This window comes from Bidens hawaiensis, unplaced genomic scaffold (assembly GCF_021521415.1).
Source record: "Bidens hawaiensis isolate Kalapana, Puna unplaced genomic scaffold, B.hawaiensis_p1.1 tig00013116_1, whole genome shotgun sequence".
In the NCBI taxonomy this organism is placed as follows: Eukaryota; Viridiplantae; Streptophyta; class Magnoliopsida; order Asterales; family Asteraceae; genus Bidens; species Bidens hawaiensis.
The window spans coordinates 551,167-573,981 of record NW_027492106.1 but is presented as its reverse complement, the minus strand read 5'-3'; the positions used below and the strand labels follow the sequence as shown (position 1 = coordinate 573,981).

General features: G+C 40.1%; 1 protein-coding gene across 1 annotated transcript; it reads left to right on the top strand.

The window, feature by feature from the left end:
* The first annotated feature begins 21,349 nt into the window (after positions 1–21,349).
* LOC143543300 (uncharacterized) lies at positions 21,350–22,079 on the top strand. Its single transcript, XM_077035655.1, has 2 exons — positions 21,350–21,583; positions 21,702–22,079. Exons 1-2 carry the CDS (start codon positions 21,350–21,352, stop codon positions 22,077–22,079), a joined length of 612 nt encoding a protein of 203 aa, XP_076891770.1.
* The last annotated feature ends 736 nt before the right edge of the window (positions 22,080–22,815 follow it).

The following is a 22,815-nucleotide window of genomic DNA, read 5'->3' as shown; positions in this document are numbered from 1 at the left end:
ACTTAATTGATATTAAGAATAAACCGGGAAACGAATGCTAAGGTGTTCTAATGCCGACTCTCCTCTCGGACTCACCGACACACGAACCTAATGGAACGAATACTACGCAACCAAGTATAGAGGAACAATTTGGTTTAACTTAAACTAGATCAATTAATCGCTCACGAACCCAAACCCGACAAGAACTGAACCCGCTCTCGCGCGATCCTAATCCTAACAAATATAAGATATGAGACGACTTTACTTCCTATCACCTCTCGGTCTCTAAGAAGGTGCCTACCTGTTAAATCTAATCAATTAACAAACCTACTTAAACCCTACGGTTGTACACCCCACAAACAATCTCTAAACACAAAGTAAAGAGTTCAAACAAGCAAAAATCAATCAAAACCGTTTCAATCAATCAAAGAAAGAGGTAAATGAGTATAATTAACAAAATCACAGCCAGTAAACACAACCTAATTTAATATTAAACCAAAATTTTCATTAACAAATCAAGTCATGATGATCAAACAATCCATAAAACTCACTAAAACCTAACAATAATCATATAACCTAGGTAGAACAAAGAAGTTTAGCCAATCATAATCAATGAACAGTAGATAAAATAGATATAAATGATAAATATGTTCATATAAATCTGACTACAAAAGGTTTGAATGATTAAAAACCAAAAACGAACTCACAAACGTTAAAATAGTCAAAACCGACAACCAAAGGATAAAAGATAGAACCGTAAGCTTGTCGTCCTTGGTTTCTCCTCTAGAGCAGGTGTGATGGCTGGAAAGATGATTAAAAATCGTTCATAGGGTATTAGCCCTTTATATATATGTTTAAACACCTCCCTCCTAATATAAAATAGGTTAAAACAAGCCCATAAATCCCGTTAGAAGACAAAATAATCGTTTTTATGATTTCTGGCTGTTCTTGGCAGCCTTGGGACATGTTGGAATCCACCACATGCTTCTTGAATGGTATGAACTGGTCGTGTAGCTCGGCCATTCCATTTTCTGACGTTTTTCGATTTCCAGCTCCTTTATCTTCGTACGCGCGTACCGGCTTCATCTGAGCTCCGTTTTAGCTGATTCTTTCTCCATTTAACTCGTTTTCTCACTCTCTTCAACATGGGACCTATCACATACATAAAAATTTAATTTCATGGAAGAACACGTTATATTCATTAATGGTTTACGCACAAAACAACACACAAACGGGATAAAACGCTATGTGTTTTGCAACACGTCACATGGTCGGACTTATTCCTTACATAAATTAAAACTGTCGTCAATAAGGCACTAACAAATTTTTCCTGCATCGGAGGACATACCCTATTTATCATAACCATATATGTTGCTAGATCATTCTTCAATCAAAACGATATCACGAGAAACTCTTAGGGTCAATATCGTGTCTGAAATGTTCTCTTAGGGATGTCTGCATCTTTCACTTTCAATTGATTATCACCGGATTCGAGATCTATTTGGGAGAACCAACAAGCAGCTTGTCGCTAATCAAGCAGATCGTTAATTCTTAAGCTTATCCAGATCTTTACACATTCTCATACTTCCATTTTTCTCCTTCACCAACATCACCGGTACCCCTGTAGGGAAACACTCGAAATTAAAGCACTTTTGTCGAGGAGTTCTGGTAGTTGGGACATTAACTCCTTTATCTCAGATGGCACCAGGCAGAAACGTGATTTCACGATAGACTGAGCTCCTGGTATTAACTCTATCTGAAATTCCACTTCTCACTCCGGTGGTAACCCGGAAGGTACTCTGGGAACACTTCTGGATAGTCTCACACTACAAGAACATATTTCACTTCTTCAGTCTCGGTCATAGCTTTGACAACACACGCTAGGTAGGTGCTGCATCCTTGCCTTAACAAACCTTCGGCTTTTGTAATCGAAATGACGTTATACTCTGAACTCTCCTTGATGTGTTGTAAAACACACTTACTTTCCGTATCGTTTTGTCATGTTTTACGTGCTTAATTATTTAATTAATAAGAGCTATGTGTGGTTTTTACATAATTTTACAAAGATTGAATGTTGATTGTAGGTTATGAGATTTGATGGAGAAAAGAGTAAAGTTTGAAGACTCTAGGGTCTTATTTGATCAAGTTTAAAGACTACAACTCAAGGCCCGACCCAAGCCACAAGATCCAAGCCTTTCAAGTATTATTATTATATAATATATAACTTAAAAAAAAAACCCTAAGCAAGCACCTCATTATTGCCTATCGGAACAAGGAAGAAAAGAAAGAAATCAAGTTTGTTGTTTTGATTTTGAAGTGGTCGGCATAGGAGGGGTTTGTGAGTGGTCTCCTTTAATGAAACACACAATTATAAAATTGTGTGGCTGGGTTTTAATCCCACGTTGGCAGCAACCACAAATATATATAAACCAAAACAGCCCCATATAGTCAGATCGGAATCTGGGCAGCCAAGGAAAGACAAACATAAATCAGTATTTGCTTCTTGTTGAGCCAAGGGAAGAATAAGATCGTTAAGGATAACTTGGGACAGCAGCTCGGGGTGTTTTTTTATCAAGAAACTCAGCCATACTCTATAGTAAAACACTTATAAACTTTGTCTTTTGTTCAAGAACCCTAACTAGTTTATTTGATCTTTTATGTTGGATTGTTTTGCAAGTAACTTAAAGATTGACTTGTGTTTGATTGTTCTTGATTCTTGAATGAGTTTACTTATGTTTATGTTGAGTTTTATGATGATTAATCCATGTGTTTGCTGCTGTCCAAAAATCATGTTCGGATAAACTTGTTAGTTCTACCAACGTTTGATGTTTATTGTTAGGTTTTAGTGAGTTTTATGGATTGTTGATTATCATGGCTTGAATTGTTAATGAAAAGTTTGGTTTAACATTGAATTAGGTTGTGTTTAGTGGCTGTGAATTTGTTAATTACACTTATATACCTCTTGCTTTGATTGATTGAATTAGTTTTGATTGATTGTTGCTTGTTTGAACTCTTTACGTTGTGTTTAGAGATTGTTTGCGGGTGTACAACCGTAGGGTTTAAGTGGGTAAGTTAATTGATTATATTCAGCGGGTGAACACCTTCTTAGAGACCGAGAGGTGATAGGAAGTAAGGTTGTTTTATAGCTTTTACTTGTTAGGATTAGGATCGCGCGAGAGCGGGTTTCGTTCTTGTCGGGTTTGAGTTTCGAGCGATTAGTTGATCTAGTTTAAATTAAGCTAAATTGTTCCTCTATCCTTGGTTGCGTAGTATTAGTCTCCATTTGGATAGTGTGTCGGTGAGACCGAGAGGATAGTCGACATTAGAGCAATTTATCAATTCGTTTCCCGGTTTGTTCTAAAAATCAACTAAGTGTAAGTTAGAGTTTGTTAGTGAGACTGAGAGGTGATCTAGCTTTCTTGAGTGAACCTTAGTTGTGTCATCCTTAGGCACCGGTGTCGTGAGATTCTCAATCCATTACCTTATTATACCTTCAATATGATTCTTACCTAGGTAGACGTTTTCTCCGATTGCAGTCAAGTTTCCAAGTTTCATCAAGAGTTTCATTTAGTTAAGTTAAGTTTAGTTAATTAATTTAGTTGAAGTAAGTTAGGTTAAGTAATTAATTATATTAAAAATCATTTAAATATTCTTAGGTGAGTCTTGGTTAGGGTTAAGTATCATTAACGTTTTCAAGTGTTCTTGTGTTCGATACTTGGACTTCCTTAGTGCTATACTACTATTGATCGGTACACTTGCCGATTTTGTGTGGTTTCTTTAGGATTTTCGTTTAATAAATTTGAAGCTTAGTTGTGAGAGCATCATTAGACGCACATCAAGTTTTTGGTGCCGTTGCTGGGGACATGGTTAGAGGCGTAATGAGAACGACTCGAGTTAGGACTTACCTTATTTGCTACTTGTTTTTATTATTTGCTTTGTTTGTTAGTTTAAAATAGTTTTGCTAATTTTAGTTTATTTTGTTTATTTTAATAGTTGTATGCAACGTACTCGATCTTTAGGACCGCCAGAAGCCGAAGGATTTTCCGAACCTGAGAGAGAGTTGCGTGAGAGACGTCGTACAAAGCCGTCTTCCAGTTCTTCTTCGTCGTCTGTTGGTAATACATCCTCTTCTCCCACTTTTTCTAAATCCGAAATTAGGGATAGGATTATGGGCGACGCAGCACCCCCGAGGAGGACAGTTGCAGACCGGGCCCGTCCGGTCGACGCTGGCGCGAGATCCAGCGTTGCTCCACTAGCCATCGCAGTTCAGACAACTTGGCAGATTACATCGAACGTTCTGAACACCATTTCCCATTCTGCTCAATTTCACGGGTTGCTCCACGAAAACCCGCATTCTCATCTCACTCGCATCGCACGTATTTGCGACACGTTTCATCTTGCCAATGTATCCGTAGACGCCATCAAACTCCGCATCTTTCCGTTCTCACTCGTTGATCAGGCGAGTCCGTGGCTTGAGACCCTCCCACAGGGATCCATTGCTACTTGGGCCGCCATGCAGACCCAGTTTCTTGAAAAATATGATCCTTCGGCTAAGGCCACTCGTTTGCGTAACCAGATTCATTCTTTCTAGATGGAGGACACTGAGAGTTTCTACGAGGCGTGGGAGAGATTCAAAAATCTACTTGCTTTATGCCCGAACCACGGCCTACAGGACAGGGCGGTTGTTGAAAAGTTTTATAACAGAGTGACGTACGCGACTCAGAATATGCTTGACACTGCTGCAGGAGGCAACTTATTGACGACGAAGGATACCGATGAGTGCATTGCCTTATTTAACGGTTTAGCCATGAGTGGATACCAGCGACCACCTTTTAAGAGCACCAAAATTGTCGACGCCTTATCACGCGGCATACATTCGGTCGACACTAGCACCGCGCTTGCGGCATAGGTTGAGGCGTTGGCGAAGATCGTGAAGGACTTGCAGGTGAAGAGTAAGCTGTGCGAGATTTGTAGAGGAGGGCATGATACCGTTCAGTGCCCTGTAGGTTTCCAGGAGGATACTGTAGACTTTGTAAACAATCCGAACCGAAATCCAAATTCTTTCCATTCTTATAATTAGGGTTGGAGAGGTAACCAAAATTCCAACTGGAGGAACGGAAATCATTCCGGCTTCCAGCCGCGTCAGAGTCTATTCTTGGATTCCGGTGAGGGAGCGAGTAGTGGGGAGAAGAAGCCCACTTTAGAGGAGATGATGGCACAAAAGACCCAGATGCTGTCTCAACTTATGACTCGAGAGGACTCCCGCCACAAAGAGACCCAAGAGAAATTTTGGGAGCACGAGTCATTCATGAGGAATCAAGGCGCATCAATTCAAAATCTTGAGAGGCAGATGGGGGAAATAGCAAGTCGTCTAAATGAGAGGTCGCAGGTACCCTTTCGAGTAACACTGAGCAAAATCCGAAAGCATTCGAGAAGGTTGTGATGACGAGGAGCGGTGAATCAAGAGCCTGTGAATCAGGAGCCTGCAGTCGATGGAGAGGAGCAGGTGGATGAGGAGATCCAGATAGAGTCTCCACCGGCCAAGGTGCATCAGAGGCGAAGCCCAGGAAGTACATCACAGGTCGAGGACCAGCCATTACCCAGCACACCACCGAGAGTCTACAAACCTAGACTTCCACATCCCGGGAGAGTCTGCAGGGATAGAGACGAGGAGCAGAACTCCAAATTTCTTGATCTTCCAAAGCAACTTCACCTTAACATTCCGTTCCTTGAGGCACTAACTCAAATGCCCAAATATGCAAAGTTCCTTAAGGATATTCTTTCGAATAAGGAGAAGTTAGCTGAGGTCTCTTCCATCCCACTGAGTGTTGGTTGCTCTGCAGTCTTGCAGAGGAAGTTACCCGAAAAGATATCCGATTCTGGGAGTTTCACGATTCCCTGCATCTTGAGTGATAATACGGTTGTTCATGCGTTGGCAGATCTTGGAGCCTGTATTAATCTCATTCCGTATTCCGTGTATCGCAAGTTGGGTCTAGGCGAGCCGAGGCCTACCCGTATGAGTATCCAGCTTGCTGATCGTTCTGTGAAATACCCCCGAGGGGTGGTCGAGAACATGCTTGTTCGTGTCGACAAGTTCATCTTCCCGGTGGACTTTGTCATCTTGGACATGAACGATGATGATAGTGTCCCACTTATCTTAGGCCGACCATTCCTTGCCACCGCACAGGCGTTGATCGACGTCTGCGAGGGTAAGTTGATTTTGAGAGTTGGGGATGAGAACGTCACCTTTGACGTTAGACAGTCACTGAAACACCCCAAGTCTGCTGATGACTCCATATACTTCATCGATACCATCATGGAACATGTTGGGGAGTTTTTCAGTGAGATCTGCGGAGCGTCTGCCTTCGACACCCAGATTCTTGAAAGGGAGATTCCTGAGATTGAGATGGTTGCCATGACCAATCAGTCCGTAGATGAAGACACTGAGTCACATATCCCAGAATCTGGTATGTCTGCTGAGATCGTACGAGACGATCCGATGGACCGACCTTCCGTCGAGAGTCCTCCTTCTTCCTTAGAACTTAAGTATTTGCCTGCCCATCTTGAGTATGCATTTTTAGATGAAGAGAGGAAGCTGTCGGTTATCATTGCATCTGCTTTGACGGAGGTCGAGAAGGAGAAGTTGTTGAGGGTGCTACGAGAGCACAAGGAGGCGATGGCATGGAAGATTATCGAAATTAAGGGTATCAACCCTTCGTTTTGCACTCATAAAATCCTCACGGAGGATAATTTCAAAACTGTCGTTCAGCTGCAACGGAGGCTTAATTCGAATATGCAAGAGGTCGTGAAGAAGGAGATCATTAAACTCCTTGATGCGGGGATCATTTACCCCATTTTCGATAGTGCTTGGGTGAGTCCACTCCAAGTGGTTCCTAAAAAGGGTGGCATGACTGTCGTCACCAACGAGAGGAACGAGCTTATTCCCACTAGGACTGTGACGGGATGGCGGAGTCTGCATCGACTATCGCAGACTAAATGATTCCACCAGGAAAGAACATTTTCCTTTACCTTTCATTGATCAAATGTTGGAGCGCTTGGCAGGTCAGCAGTACTATTGCTTCTTAGATGGTTTATCCGGGTATTTCTAGGTTCCCATAGCTCGCGATGACCAGGAGAAAACCACTTTTACCTGTCCTTACGGAACGTTTGCCTATAAACATATGCCGTTCGGACTGTGTAACGCTCCGGCCACATTACAGAGGTGTATGGTGGTCATTTTCCATGATATGATCGAGGACTTCATGGAGGTGTTCATGGATGAGTTTTTAGTATTCGGGAGTTCCTTTGATCATTGTTTGTCTAATCTTGAGAGGATGATGTCCCGTTGCGTTGACACCAACCTAGCCCTTATCTGGGAGAAGTGTCATTTCATGGTTCGCGAGGGCATTGTTCTGGGGCATCGAATTTTGAGTGCGGGGATAGAGGTTGACCGAGCGAAGGTCGAGACCATTTCTAATCTTCCCCTGCCCACTTCTGTGAGATCCATTCGTAGTTTTCTAGGTCATGCCGGGTTCTACCGTCGATTTATCAAAGATTTTTCTAAAATCGCGAGACCCATGACCAAACTTCTGGAGAAGGATGCTCCATTTGTTTTTTCTGAGAAGTGTATCAAGGCGTTTGATCTTCTGAAAGACAAACTCGTTAACGCCCCGATAATGATTGCTCCCGACTGGTTGTTACCATTCGAGTTAATGTGTGACGCGAGTGACTTCGCAGTCGGAGCGGTTCTTGGACAAAGGAAGGATAAACACTTCCATCCAATTTACTATGCTAGCCGGACCTTAAATGATGCACAGGAGAGCTATACCACCACCGAGAAAGAGCTTTTAGCTGTGGTGTCCGCATTCGATAAATTTAGTAACTATATCGTTTTGTCTAAGACGATTGTGTATACGGACCATGCTGCTATTTGATATCTCTAAGCCTTGTCTTATCCGATGGATCCTGTTGCTTCAAGAGTTTGATATTGAAATCAGTGATAAAAAGGGGGCCGAGAATGTGGCGGCCGATCATCTTTCACGTCTAGAGGGAGCAGAGTTAGGAGATTCGGGGGTCAGGATCGACGATCGTTTTCCGACAGAGAGTCTCATGTTTGTTACAGCACAGAAGGAGGGTTTTCCATGGTTTGCTGACGTCGCGAACTATCTTGCTGACGGATACCTCCCGAAGATGCCTTACCAGCAAAAGAAGAAATTCTTTGCTGATGTTTAATTTTACCTGTGTGACGACCCGTATCTTTTCTGTATCGGTGCTGATCAGTTGATTAGGAGGTGTGTAGATGTTAAGGAGGGATGGCAGATTCTGAGCCATTATCAAGTGGGACCGACAGGAGGTCACCACGGTGCGAGTTCGATAGCGAAGAAGGTGTTTGATTCTGGATTCTATTAGCCTTCTATTTTCAAGGACCACAGGAGTTTGTAAAAAGCTGTGACCGATGCCAACGTGTCAGTAATATCTCATCCCATAATGAGATGCCCCAAAATGCGATTCAGGTATGTAAGGTTTTTGACATTTGGGGTACTGATTTTATGGGCCCGTTCCCGTCGTCCAGAGGAACAAGTACATACTTGTGGCTGTTGATTACGTTTCCAGGTGGGTCGAGGCCAAAGCCTTGCCCACTAACGACGCCCGAGTTGTAGTGAGATTTTTGAAGAATCTTTCTCTCGTTTTGGAGTCCCGAAATCCTTGATCAATGATCGAGGTAATCACTTCTGCAATACGCAGATGGAGAAGGCGTTACAGCGCTATGGGGTTACCCATCGGCTTGCGACCGCCTATCACCCACAGACTAGTGGGCAGGTGGAAGTTAGTAATCGGGGAATCAAACGTATTCTTGAAAAAACCGTTAGTTCAAATCGTCGGGATTGTTCCGACAAATTAGATAACGCTTTGTGGGCTTTCGATACAGCTTACAAGACTCCGAATGGTTCCAAACCATTTCGGATGATTTATGGGAAGGCCTGTCATCTTCCTGTTGAGTTGGAGCACCGCGCTTCATGGGCCCTTCAGAAGGTTAATCTTGATTTTTCCATCGCAGAGGGCAATCGTTTCCACCAGTTACACGAGTTAGAGGAGCTTCGGGATCATGTGTATGCACAATCATTTAAGTATAAGGAGCAGACGAAGGAACTGCATGATAGAAAGCTGAAGGGTAATAAGAAGTTCAAGTGTGGGGATAAGGTCTTATTGTATAACTCCCGATTGAGGTTATTCCCGGGAAAGTTGAAATCCCGATGGTCGGGACCGTTCACAGTCACTGAGGTACTTCCGTATGGAACGATTGAGATACAAGATAAAAGAGGGAAGTTTAAGGTGAGCGGTCATAGGCTGAAGCATTACATAGGTGAGTCGGTTGCTGATCAGACAGTCGAGGTATTCTACCTTGACTCATTCACCGAGGCGTAGACGTGTTGGATGCATCACTCGGGATGTAGCCCGAGTTGTATAGTTTGTATTATGATTTTCTTTATTATCTGTTTTTTTATTTATTTTTGTTAATTAAAAATTAAATATATATATATATATATATATATATATATATATATAAATTAAATAATTGAAAAAATCAAAACACAAAAATATGTTTATTTCTTATGTTTTTGTTTTCTGTTTTGTACGCCGCTACATGCGAGCAAGTTTGAGTTATTGCAGAGATTATTATGCGCATGGTAGCTCTGATGACGTTTTTGATCTGGTTCTCTTGAGGTTGCGGCCGCGAATGAAATGCTATACGGTCGTTCGATTGATACACAGCTGGTGAAGATTCTGCATATAAACCAGGGGAGTAACCCGTTCTCTGTTTTACTTTTTGCTTTAAGTTTTATTTTTATTTTATATTATTTATTTTCCTTGTTCTCATCGAGGACGATTTCGTTCTAAGTGTGGGGAAGAGAATATATTTTACTTAGTTGTAGGAAAAAAATAAAAAAATAATAAAAAGTTTTAACTTCGTTTTTGTTTTTCGTTTTCGTACTTAGTTTTATCAAAAATAAATAAATAAATAAAAATACAAAAAAATATATATAAAAAAAGTTTTTAAAAAAATGCCCTTGAAAATTGTTTTTGTTCTACGTTAAGCAGCAAAAGATATTACTACCAATGTGCTAACGAACTCTTGGAAATTTTGAAATATATAATATAATAGTAATAGAAGGGATGGTTCACATATCTGATTTGGGATGTGTCGGTAGGCCCAACTAGCTTTGATAGTCCTCTTTAGCAGTTTTTATATATATAATAATTTAAAAAACGGTGAAACCGAATTTCGATGCTTAGGGAGGATACCATAATCTAAAAACTTTGAGATGGTTATACTTAGATGCACTCAAACCAGCACACACCACATGTCCATCTTTCTACGAGCTTAGAAATAGTTATATATTTTAGGGTGATATAAAAAATTGAAAAAAAAAAGAAAAAAAAGAGAAAGAAAAAAAAATAAAAAGAGAAAAGAAAAAGAAAAGTATGTATTGAAAGTTATGTTTGTGTATTCTCAAAAGTTGTTCAAGAAAAGCAAAATGCTTGTGATGAAAGTTATGTATTGTAAAATGCCAAATTTGCATTCTTTAAAGTTAGTAAAAGAGGCCAAAGTGCCCATACTAGACGGGACTTAGAGTTTACGTGTTACCTTGGGGATGATGACTCTGAGGATACACTATTGGGGCTCGAAGGTTCTTAGTCAATAAATAAAATTTTAGGTTTATAGGACAAAGTCCAATAATATTTAGGAATAGCTCGTACGACCTCCACATGACCATTCATCCATCAAAATTTCACCGAGTGCATCTAATTAGTATCATAAACGAGTCCTTGGCTTATGGTGATTTGTCGAGCCAATTTGCTTCGACTCTAGTTTTTCTAGCTCTCTTTGTCTGAGATGGGGTAGGTGTGGCCTTGATTTTTGGACTTTAAACATTTAATGCAAAAGGGGGGCTTGATTGGCTGGTGGCTGGGTTTAAGTGGACAACAATATCGGCAATCGCGGTCAATATGTCGAGCTGTTTCTTATGTTTTGATAATGATTAATAATCTGGGAGTTTGTTGTTTTTTTTCACTTGGTTATGATCCTGTGTAGATTTCTTTTTCAGGGACGAAAAAGTTTTAATTGTGGGGATGTTTGATGTGTTGTAAAACACACTTACTCTTCGTATCGTTTTGTCATGTTTTACGTGCTTAGTTATTTAATTAATAAGAGGTATGGGTGGTTTTTGCATAATTTTACAAAGATTGAATGTTGATTGTAGGTTATGAGATTTAATGGAGAAAAGAGTAAAGTTTGAAGACTCTAGGGGCTTATTTGATCAAGTTTAAAGACTACAACTCAAGGCCCGACCCAAGCCACAAGATACAAGCCTTTCAAGTATTATTATTATATAATATATAACTTAAAAAAAAACCCTAAGCAAGCACCTCATTATTGCCGATAGGAATAAGGAAGAAAAGAAAGAAATCAAGTTTGTTGTTTTGATTTTGAAGTGGTCGGCATAGGAGGGGTTTGTGAGTGGTCTCCTTTAAGGAAACACACATTTATAAAATTGTGTGGCTGGGTTTTAATCCCACGTTGGCAGCGACCACAAATATATATAAACCAAAACAGCTCCAATAATCTAGAGTCCTCCTTTCATATTCACTACCCCATGTAATCTCATCCTTTCTTGCCTTTTCAATTAGTATACCTTGACAGTCACCCGTCCTTCTCGATCATCTCTACTTTCTCATCATATGCTTCGCCACTCATGATCTTACCAAGTTCCCTTATGGAGTTAACTATTGCAGGCATACTACATGTATTGACTATTTTTTTTGGCTTATCTTCATTTCTTTCATGTCGCTTCCACTTGGATTTCCCAGTTTGGGCTGCCTTTGATGCTTCAATGAACATTGTTGGCATTGTAGTGCGAAACATTTGAGAACTCCATTAGTGTATATGGATACAAGTTCTAAGTGTGATCCTTCTTCATTACTTCCTAAAGTCGAAGACCTACCGCTTTCTTATATCGTTTTGTCACACCTTCTTCAAAAAGGGTGTCTGTTTGTCACGTGTCTTACCACAACGTCTGGTATGGCCTCCTCGTGCTCGTCCTTTTGTATCAGTCATCTATCGTATATCTAAGGAAACACAAACATTATCATTCTAGGAACAATTTAGCACGTGATTCGTAAGGTAAGTAGTTAATGACCGTGGCCAATTGTAGTTAACCCTTTACATTACTTCTCAGGTTCTACATACTTCCCTTTTATGATTTAACTTGTGCTAGTTTCTACTTCTCACACAATCATGTAAACATACATATAACCTACATTCTTATCCCTAGCAATTAAGCTAGCATACACACATTCTTTACTTAGCAATTGAGCTAGCATACAAACAATCTTTCTTTAGCAATTAAGCTAACATCATATATTATTCCATTTTCACTTAACATGCATATACATGTTTTCTAAATCTTTACATGAACGTAATCATGCAACTTACCGCTATCGAGCTCGCTTGAGCGACACACACTAGTAGAAAAAAATGGCTTTTAATGACATGCCCACTATGACATGCAGTGATTTACGACTCCCAAATGTGTCTATCATTAAAAAATGTCATATTTTTCAAAATTTAAATATTTATGACACATTTTTTTGTACGTCAATAAATTAGGGTCATAAACTTAAAAACATAACTCGTGTGTCATATTTGCAAGTCAAGTTAAAACCAAATAAAAAAATAAATACCCGCCCATATTTCTTCTCAAAATAGCCCCACACTTATAATAATTTTCACACAAATTGAAAGACACCACCTACACCACAATTCCCATCCATCTGCTTCTTCATCCATCGGCTTTTTCCATCTGCTTCTCCATCGATCTTCTTCACCTGGACTACACAATTTCCTTTTCTACACCTGGACCGAACTAGGGTTTTGCTTCTTTGAAGTAAAGATTTTCGTCCAATTGAAGGATTATTTGCAAGAGTTCAACTATTGTGAGGTATGTTCCTTCAATTTTACCTTATTCTACTTTTAATTGATGGTTTCATAAGCTTCTAGGGTTTAATCGACTGTGAGTGTTTTAATTTTTTTGGACTGGTTTGACTAGATTATAGTGTAGGTAGACTATAAAATTATTATTATGATTGTTTAGGGCTGTTTTTGTGAATGGTTTGGTAGATAAAAAACGTGTCTTAATTTTTAGGGGTGCCAATAAATAACCATATGTTTCTAGTCTCTTTTTGTTGTTCTTGGTTGTTTGGAAACAGATTGGTGTGTGTGGAGGGGGGGGGGGGGTTAAATGGATATGATATTTTGGTGATGGTGATTTTGATTTACTGTAATACCCAATGACATCATCTTTTATGGCTTTTTGCATGCCTGCATATGTTGCATAGGGGTACAGATGCCTTTGTTCAGTATCATACAATACAATACTTTTAGGTTCAAAAGTTATTAAGTGTATCAATAAAGTGTGGTAGTGCGTATAAAAAAATATGATTTGTTTTTTATTTGCTACATGGTTTTGTATTGTCTATATAATTTTCATTTACTTATAAGGTTTAATTTTGTTTTTTGTCATTGTGTCAAAGTAGAAACAACTAGTCATCGATAAATCATGGATTTCGTCAAATAGATTATCAAATGAGGTTGGCGTGGAGGCCTTTTTAGAGTTTGCGCAAAGCAATATTTAGAAATCAAATGTTATACCATGTCCTTGTGTAAAATGTATCAATCTGTGTCACCACTCTATCGATAATGTCTGTTATCATTTCTTTGCCCTGGGGTTTCATCAAAATTATAAGGTTTGGTCGTTTCATGGAGAAAAACTTCCTAATAAATCTAGGCCTCCCGACTTTGATTATAATTATACAAGTGATTATAATTATACAAAGGAAATTCTACATGATGCCTTCGCATATGCTGAGAAAGAACCTAATTCGTTGAAGTCACTTCTTGAAGAATGTGATAAGGCACTATACGTAGGGTAGAGATATAATGCACTTAGTGGATTATTGAAATTCCAACATTTGAAAGGTCAATATGGTAGGTCTGATGCTAGTTTTGATGCACTGTTTGGTGCCTTAAAAGATGTGTTGCCATTAGAAAATGTGATTCCTAGCTCGTTATGTGAGGCCAAGAAGTTGCTAAAAGGAGTAGATCTACGACATGGAAAGATACATGAATGTGAAAACGATTGTGTTATATATTGGAAATAACATAATGATGCTTCTCAGTGCCCAAATTGTGGCGCATCCCGTTGGAAGAAAGATACCAAAAACATTTCTAAAAAAGTTTTGTGGTATTTTCCTCCCATGCCAAGATTTAAAAGAATGTTTTCATCACCAAAAATCACACATGACTTAACTTGGCATCCATGAGGACGGGACAATAATGATAAGCTAACTCATCCTTGTGATTCTCCTGCTTGGAAGCTTGTTGACAACACGTGGAAAGAATTCGGAAAAGAATATCGGATATTAGATTAGCCTTGTCTACTAATGGTATTAATCCTCACAAGTCATTAAGTTCCAAGAACAATTGTTGGCCCATTATCCTAATAATGTATAATCTACCCTCTTATTTGTGTATGTCAAGAAAATTCATGATGTTGACTCTATTGATGTCAGGGCCCTACCAACCTGGTAACAATATTTATGTCTACTTGGCACCATTGATAGAAGATCTCAAACTCTTGTGGGAAATAGGCGTTATGACTTTTTATGCTTATAAAAAAGAGTATTTCAATCTAAGAGTAGTATTAATTTGGACTATAAATGACTTTCCCGCATATGGTAATCTTTCGGGGTGTGTAACCAAAGGTTACCATGCTTGTCCAATATGTTCAGAGAATACTCATTCACAATGGTTTCCAAAGTCTAAAAAAGTATGCTTTCTTTGCCATAGAATATTTCTCCCACTTGAGCATTCTTTTCGTAAAAGAAAAAAGACTTCAACAATCAACAAGAGAGGGATGTTATAAAAAAATCCATTATCAGGTGAAGAAGTTTACGACTATCTGGCGGGGTTTAAGAATACATGAGGTAAGAAGAAAAAGTCAAAGAAGGAATTGTCTAAGAAGGAAACGTTAAAGAAGGAAATATCAAAGAAAAAGTCAAAGAAGAAAATGTCAAAGGAGAAAACGTCAAAGAAGGAAAAAGAAATTATCGACGAGAGAACTAAATTGTGGCATAAAATATCAATTTTTTTTGAACTTGAATATTGGAAGAAGTTGCTTGTTCGACATCATTTAGATCTTATGCACATAGAAAAAAATGTGTGTGAGAGTGTTTTTGGGACGTTTTTGAACCTACGTCATAAGACAAAGGATGGGTTAACTGAACGACAAGATCTTGAGGAGTTAGGCATTAAGCGTGAATTACAAGCTCAACCGAATGGAAATCTACTTTTTCTTCTACCGACATGCTACACTCTAAATGTCATGGAGAAAAAACTATTTTATGATACTTTGTCTAGCATAAAAGTGCCTAGTGGGTATTGCTCTAATTTTAAAAATCTTGTGTCCAATGATGTTTCAAAGATGAATGGTTTGAAGTCTAATGATTGCCATGTACTGATGCAACAACTTCTTCCCTTTGCAATCAAAGGGGTGTTACCCGAGAAAGTGAGGACAACAATCATAAGTCTGTGTCATTTTTTCAACAGGTTATGTTGTAAAGTTGTTGATGTTCGTAAGCTAGCAAAATTGCAAAACTGACATCGTATTAAATTTGTGTTTATTAGAGAAGTATTTTCCTCCATTTTTCGATGTCATGATTCACTTGATGGTGCATTTAGTTAGATAGGTGAGGTTATGTAGCCCAGTTCATTTTAGGTGGATTTATCCATTTGAGAGATACATGAAAACACTGAAAGGGTATGTGTGAAATCATTATCGACCTGAGGGTTGCATTGCTGAATGTTATTTGGCAGAGTAAACCTCATAATTTTGCTCGGACTACTTAAAAAACATGAAATCAATTGGCAATCCCTATGAACGTGTTGATGAAAGAATCTGCACTAGAAAGCCTTCATCTAAGGCTACATTAGAAGTTGTGGATGCAAAGTTACATGATCAAGCTCATCTCTATGTATTACGAAAAACTGCTGTTGTGGAGTCATATATAGAGTAAGAATTACATAATATTGTATATTATATATTACCTTAGGCTACTCTATATAAACTATCAAAATAATATGGAATTGAAGGATGTCTACCCCCGTCGAAATAGTACGTGGTTGTCGGTCCCTCTCTAATAGGATACATCACTCAAAAATTATGTCGCAACCCACACAGTTAAGTGTCGACAAGAGGGTTAACGACCTACTATATAAGGTAAAAACAATAGTATGCTAACGGCGGAATCACTAACACACTAAATGTTGCACAATAAATGCTAAGGTAACTATAGAGGTAGGGTACTGAAAAGACCCAAATACCCTTAAGTATCACCCGCAGGTCAATCAAAAGTTCCTCATAAGGCACCCGCGGGGCATAAAGGCCACCTGGATAAATGTTTGCGGAAGAAGCACTCCCGCAAGACGTGCGGAAGCATCATGGCACCCTCAGAAGTTATCCGCAAGATGGAATAACTTATCCGCATAAACGACCGTGAGGTAATTCCCCGGGACAGCTGTCATTAACCTATAACATTCTAGAAGACTTACCAAGATGCTTTCTTGAGCAATACGTGATTCCTCAAACAATCAGAAAAGGACACTTGGCAAGGCCGTTATAACCGTGCACATGGCCAGGGGTGTATACCACCCTATCAGATAAGGACGCGTGTCCAGGTTGTTATACATGCACATGCAACATATAAGATGAACCTATCATATGAGGACACGTGTCCAGGTGGTTACAAGAGAATCTTTCATAGAGAAAGCTGGCCCAATCACCTTCCCACACTCTTCGGCTATAAATACCCTCTCAATCATCATGAGGTATTCATTCACTCCCACTGTACTATCACTATTTACTTAAGTGCATTATCTTCGTTAGAACTGTACTTATTCTCACGTCGGAGGGTGGTTACAGAAAGACCCCCCCTCTTGTCCTTCCCGTAACGAGCTCACGGTGTCTGTTTTGCAGGTTCACGTCACTGGACTTTAGGGAATTGAATTCATATCGTATTGGCAGTTAACCATATCCTACCCTATAGACTCATTGGATCTAGGACCTGTCTAGAGGAGTAGAACCGTGTATCTTCATTGGCTCCATCCGTGCTTTTGTTAGAACAACAAGAAGTTTCTCCGTTCTCTTTACAATATGAATCAGTTACCTAAAGATCCGACGGAAAAACAGTCACAGTCTTCACGTGGTCTCAACCTTGAAACATGTTAAGGAGCAACGTTTGTGTTTGCTCGAACTTCGACTCCTGTCGCAAGAACCGATGCCGTAAACGCTGGAGGTTTTTCCTTGGGTGGTTCGACGGCTCGGGGATTGTTTTCTCAAAAAGTATGTGTTACTCCGGTAGACATCGGAAACGTTGTGACACCAACTACTGACTTGGGGCGTGTTACAGCTCCAGGGGGTTCCAATCTGGGGGATCTGGAACGAATTATGAGAGATGCTAATCGAACCCATTCAGAGTTAGGTTTAAAAGAGAACTCCGGTGACTCTACTCCAAGAAAAGTTTGGTATCATAACTCCAGATCTGAGGGACTTTGTCTCCGGATGAGTGGCTCCGTATCCAACAAAATAATCTGAAAGCCGAGTACGAACACAGGGTACGGAACGAGAGTTTTCACGCTCGTACCCTGACGTATGATGACTCTCCCAGGATATCAGTTTCTCCTCCCACACGGGGAAGTCATATTCAGTACAGTCAGCCACTAGAGTAAAACCTGGGTGAGATCCGGTTACGTCCTCGTCCCCGCATAGATATGCGGGTACCATCCTATGAGGACGAACTTGATGGACACGATTCAACGTGTCATCCGGAAGGTAGTTATTATAGCGGGGACAGTTGCCTCCCTTCCTATGGAGGGGCTAGTTATTTGCGACCAGTGGTCCGCCACGCGGAATACTACAGCGATGCCGAACACGATTTTTCCAAACCATATCATCCAGAATCTTTTGCTGAAAAATCAAAGTTCATTGCAAGTATCGTAACAGCACCGTTCCCGATAAATGCAAAAATTCCAACGTCCGTCAAAACATATAATGGAATGATAGATCCTAGTGATCATTTGCTGAGGTTTGAGGTAGTTGAAGGAGTCAGTGGTTGGAATCTTCCATATTGGTATCACATGTTCGCATTGACATTCACCGAGCGGCGCGAGAATGGTTTGAAAAATTACCATGCGGACAAATTAAAAGTTGGAAGGATTTTGTAGCAAAGTTTTCTCAACAATTCAGTCAACAAAAGAAACATACTTGTGACCCATCAGAAATACTAGATGTGGTAAGGTGAAATAATGAATCTATCGAAGATTTCATTACTCATTTTAACAACGAGAGCCTTAACATTGGAGGGGTAAGCGAAGATATGTTACGGGGAGCATTCCGCAAGAATGTGAATAGTGATGCCTTGATCCGTTCTCTAACGGGAAGAGACGGAATGCCCGAATCCTGGGACGAAATCATGAAGGCAGCTAAAGTATTTGCAACAACTGAAAAAACATTGGGGTCCAGTAGTCAGAAGCAATTACCAAGGGTCGAGTTTCAAACTCGACGACCGAATAGACAAGCCAAGGGCACAATTTGGTCGAGATTGCAGCCGACTACTAAATGAAGTGTGGACAATGGGTTGGAGGAAAACGGAGAGAGTACTTAAATGAAGAATGGAAAAATGACCTCGTGATTTGTAACATCCTAAATATTCTAATAAATAAAGAAAGTTGCATTAAATTATCGTGCGTTTAATAATATTAACTAACGTCTAATATGGAAAAGATCATGGACTTAGATTAATTAAGATGGATTAAGGGTAATGGGCCTTAGGTCCATGGGTTTTAAGGGATATAAATATCCCCTTAAACCACCCTTAAACCCTAAACCATCATTCATTTCCATCTTATTCTCTACACACTCAAAAACACACACATCTTTCACCTCACACGGCCGCGAGAGAGAGAGAACGGGACTCGAGTCCAAAATCAAGCCAACCATTATTAGACCTTCGATATACGAGCTAGATACGAGATAACCAAGCAAACCGCGACCACACCGAATGCGTAAAGGTATGCTTTTTACCTTAAAGTTTACGTTTTTAGGATCGGTCAGCTTTGAAACTTAAACATAAAGTAAATCGGGTCTAAACGAAACGTAAAGTAACAAACTTAATGTTGGAAATGAACTTGACAAACCTATGGCTATGTACGGCGACTTGTTATTAAAAGTTTTAAGCCGAAAGCTCCAAACTTTATGTCTTGCCGGGCTATGTTTTACTCGAACTAGGCCATGGGAATGATCGCGGAGTTAGTTAACGTAATATCCAAGAAATTCTTGATGAAATAAGGGTGATTTTGGTGATTAAGTTTGAATAGAGACGGCAGCTGGGCAAATTCTCCTGCAAGCCATAACTTCGCCTTCATGCAAGTTCGCTTGCAAGCAAGTTCGCCTAGCTGATAACTTTGCCTAAGGCCAAGTTCGCCTAGCTGATAACTTCGCCTAAGGCCAAGTTCGCCAAGCCATAACTTCGCCTGGTGATAAGTTCGTTCAATGCTAACTTCGCTTAATGCTATGTTCGCTTATTGTTAAGTTCGCTTAATGTTAAGTTCGCTTAAGTAAGTTCGCTTAATGTTAAGTTCGCTTACAGTAAGTTCGCTTAATGTTAAGTTCGCTTATTGTTAAGTTCGCTTAATGATAAGTTTGCTGGAGTTAGCAATTTAGAAAATAAATTAAAAACCTAATGAAAAATGTGTTAAGACAGTTAATGGAAATAAAATTTTTCCAAGCTGACCTGGCAGCTCGACCCCAGCCAGGGGCTCTGCCCCTTGAACCCTGCTAGGGGCTGCCGCCCCTAGACCCCGCTGCCAGGGGCGCTGCCCCTGAACCCTCGTTCGTTGTGGGTTATATAAAGATAGAAATACAACATGAGTAGTAGTAGTTAATTGATACATGTAAATATTATACAGTTAGCCGTGCACAACTCAAGAAGGGAATAACGATTAACGGAGAGCGTAACAGGATTCAGGTGAGTTTCTAGCCCCATTTCTGTGTTATGTTTTCGGGGCTGTGTGCATACTCAATATGTTTGTTAATACGCTTATCCTAAGAGATAAGTGTATGCCTTATGTGAATAATGTGAAATGTATGAATGATTGCTTGATGGTACGTGAACGTTCTTCGGATATTGCACGTACTGTCAGGTTGTAACGCTATGTATAAGGTAAGTATGATATGTATACTTATGTTTATGAATGTGATAAAGTTAATAAAAGAAGGAAAATATGGTTGTATGGTTGTATGGTTACGAAGAGGGTACCGGGCCCTAATAATACTCGAGGTATTATGTTTGGTTGTATGGTAACGAAGAGGGAATCGAACCCTACTAATATTCGAGAACCAGGGAACCGAACCCTACTAATATTCGAGGAAAGAGGGTACCGAGCCCTAATAATACTCGAGGAAAGAGGGTACCGAGCCCTAATAATACTCGGGGAAGGAGGGTACCGAGCCCTAATAATACTCGAGGAAAGAGGGTACCGAGCCCTAATAATACTCGAGGAATGTAGGGCGTAATGCTCTTTATAACGTAAGATATGAAAGCAAGTTAATACAAAAGAAAGTATGAAAGTATGAATGAAAGAATATAAGTTTGTGTGTATTGTATAATGTATGAATAACTAGAACTCACTCAGCGTAGCTGACTTTTAGTATGCACGCAGGTGAGTAGGATGTGGCAGCTCTCTTGAGGAGACACGTGGCACTGAATAAGAGGCTGGCATCAGAGGACTCAAGACGTTTAAGTTTAATGTTTTGTTTATTTTGAAAGACAAGATGATGTTTTAAGACAAGATGTGTTTTGTTACGAAATGTTTTATGAAAGCTTTTATATTCCGCGAATGTTTTAATTAACTCTGATATTTAGAACCGCGTTTATGAGTAAATCCAACACGAAAGTAGGGCTACCGGTAACGGGGCCTTACATGATTTTTCCTCGAATCAGAGGCGGACCATGTAACAAGAATCCGCTGATAATCACTGCTCTTTTTGGTCACTATCGATCGCAATATGTGTTCTTTGATACTGGTAGTACGCCCGACATCATGTACGAATAATGTTTCGAACAATTAGATGATGAAGACAAAGAAAGGTTAAAGCTAATTCATGCTCCCGTTTCCGGTTTCGGAGGAGAGATAATGCATCCGCGAGGGGTGATATCGTTTCCGGTAACACTCAGCGATGGAATTCATTCAAGAATGGAGGAAGTTGAATTTTTGGTCCTTCCAGCAACTTCTAAGCATGACATCATTTTAGGACGAGTGGCGATTAGTAACTTCAACGCTCACCCGTCCACAGCCCACGGTGAAGTAGGAGTCCCAACTCGCACTGGTGTGGCAATAATTCATGTCAACCGACATTGCTTTGCAACTGAGAGTTCAAGGCCCGACAAGGTCCCAAAGAAAACCTTAAAGGCTGCGCCGGAAAAATGGGTTTTGAACAAAAAAATTCCCGGATCAAACAATTGTGATTGGACCTACTGTCTCCGAGATAGTAAGGACCTTTCTAAAGCAGTTATTGACCAAAAATGTGGACATTTTCGCTTGGCAGCCCGCGGACATGGCTGGTGTCCCGCGGAGCATTGCGGAACATAAGTTAAGGGTGAACTCGATGTTTACTCCAATTGTCCAGAAAAAGCAGAAGATGGGCCCGGAACAAACGAAAGCTATGAATGGGCAGGTGCAAGATCTTCTTCACGCCGGGATTATCCGGGAGAGCAAGTATCAGACATGGGTAGCTAATCCAATCATTTTTCCAAAAAGTAACGGAACATGGCGAATGTGTATTGATTTTAAAGATCTAAGCAAAGCGTGCCCGAAAGATTGTTATCCATTACAAGAAATAGATCTCAAGGTAGATGATGTAGCTCCGTTTAAGTTCATATGCTTTTTGACACATATAAAGGCTACCACCAAATCCGCATGGTAGCTGACGATGAGGATAAGACAGCCTTTCGCACTAACCAGGGGACATTTTGTTATAAAATGATGCCCTTCGGATTAAAGAACGCGGGTGCTATGTATCAGCGGTTAATGGATCAAGCATTCAAAGGTCAGATAGGTCAAAACCTGGAAGTTTACATGGACGACATAGTAATCAAAAGCATTGAAGAAGATCAAATGCTAAGAGATATTGAGGAAACCTTCAAAACACTGAGAAGTGTCAACATGAAATTAAACCCGGCAAAGGGTTCGTATGGGATGGAAGAAGGAAAATTCCTTAGAGTCATTGTCACGGATGCGGGCTTTAAAAACAACCCCGATAAGGTTCAGGCTATAGCCAGAATGCCTTCTCCTTCTGCCCTCAAAGAGGTCTAGACACTTAATGGAAGACTCGTGGCGCTAAATTGTTTCTTAGCAAATCACGCGGCCAAGTCTTACCCATTCGTGTCAACACTTAGGAATTGCCTCAAAAAGGCACATTTCAAATGGACCGCAGAAGCCGAAAAAGCATTCTTAGAGGTTAAGAACTGCTTAATGAAGTTGCCTACTCTAACAGCACCATATGCGGGTGAACCCTTGACACTGTATCTATCTGCGTTTGATATTGCCGTCGGGGCTGTGCTGCTGACAGAGATAGAAACAACGTCCAAACTCCAATTTATTTGTCAGTAGAACGTTGTCAGATCCAGAGACCAGATACTCAATGTTAGAAAAACTGGTAT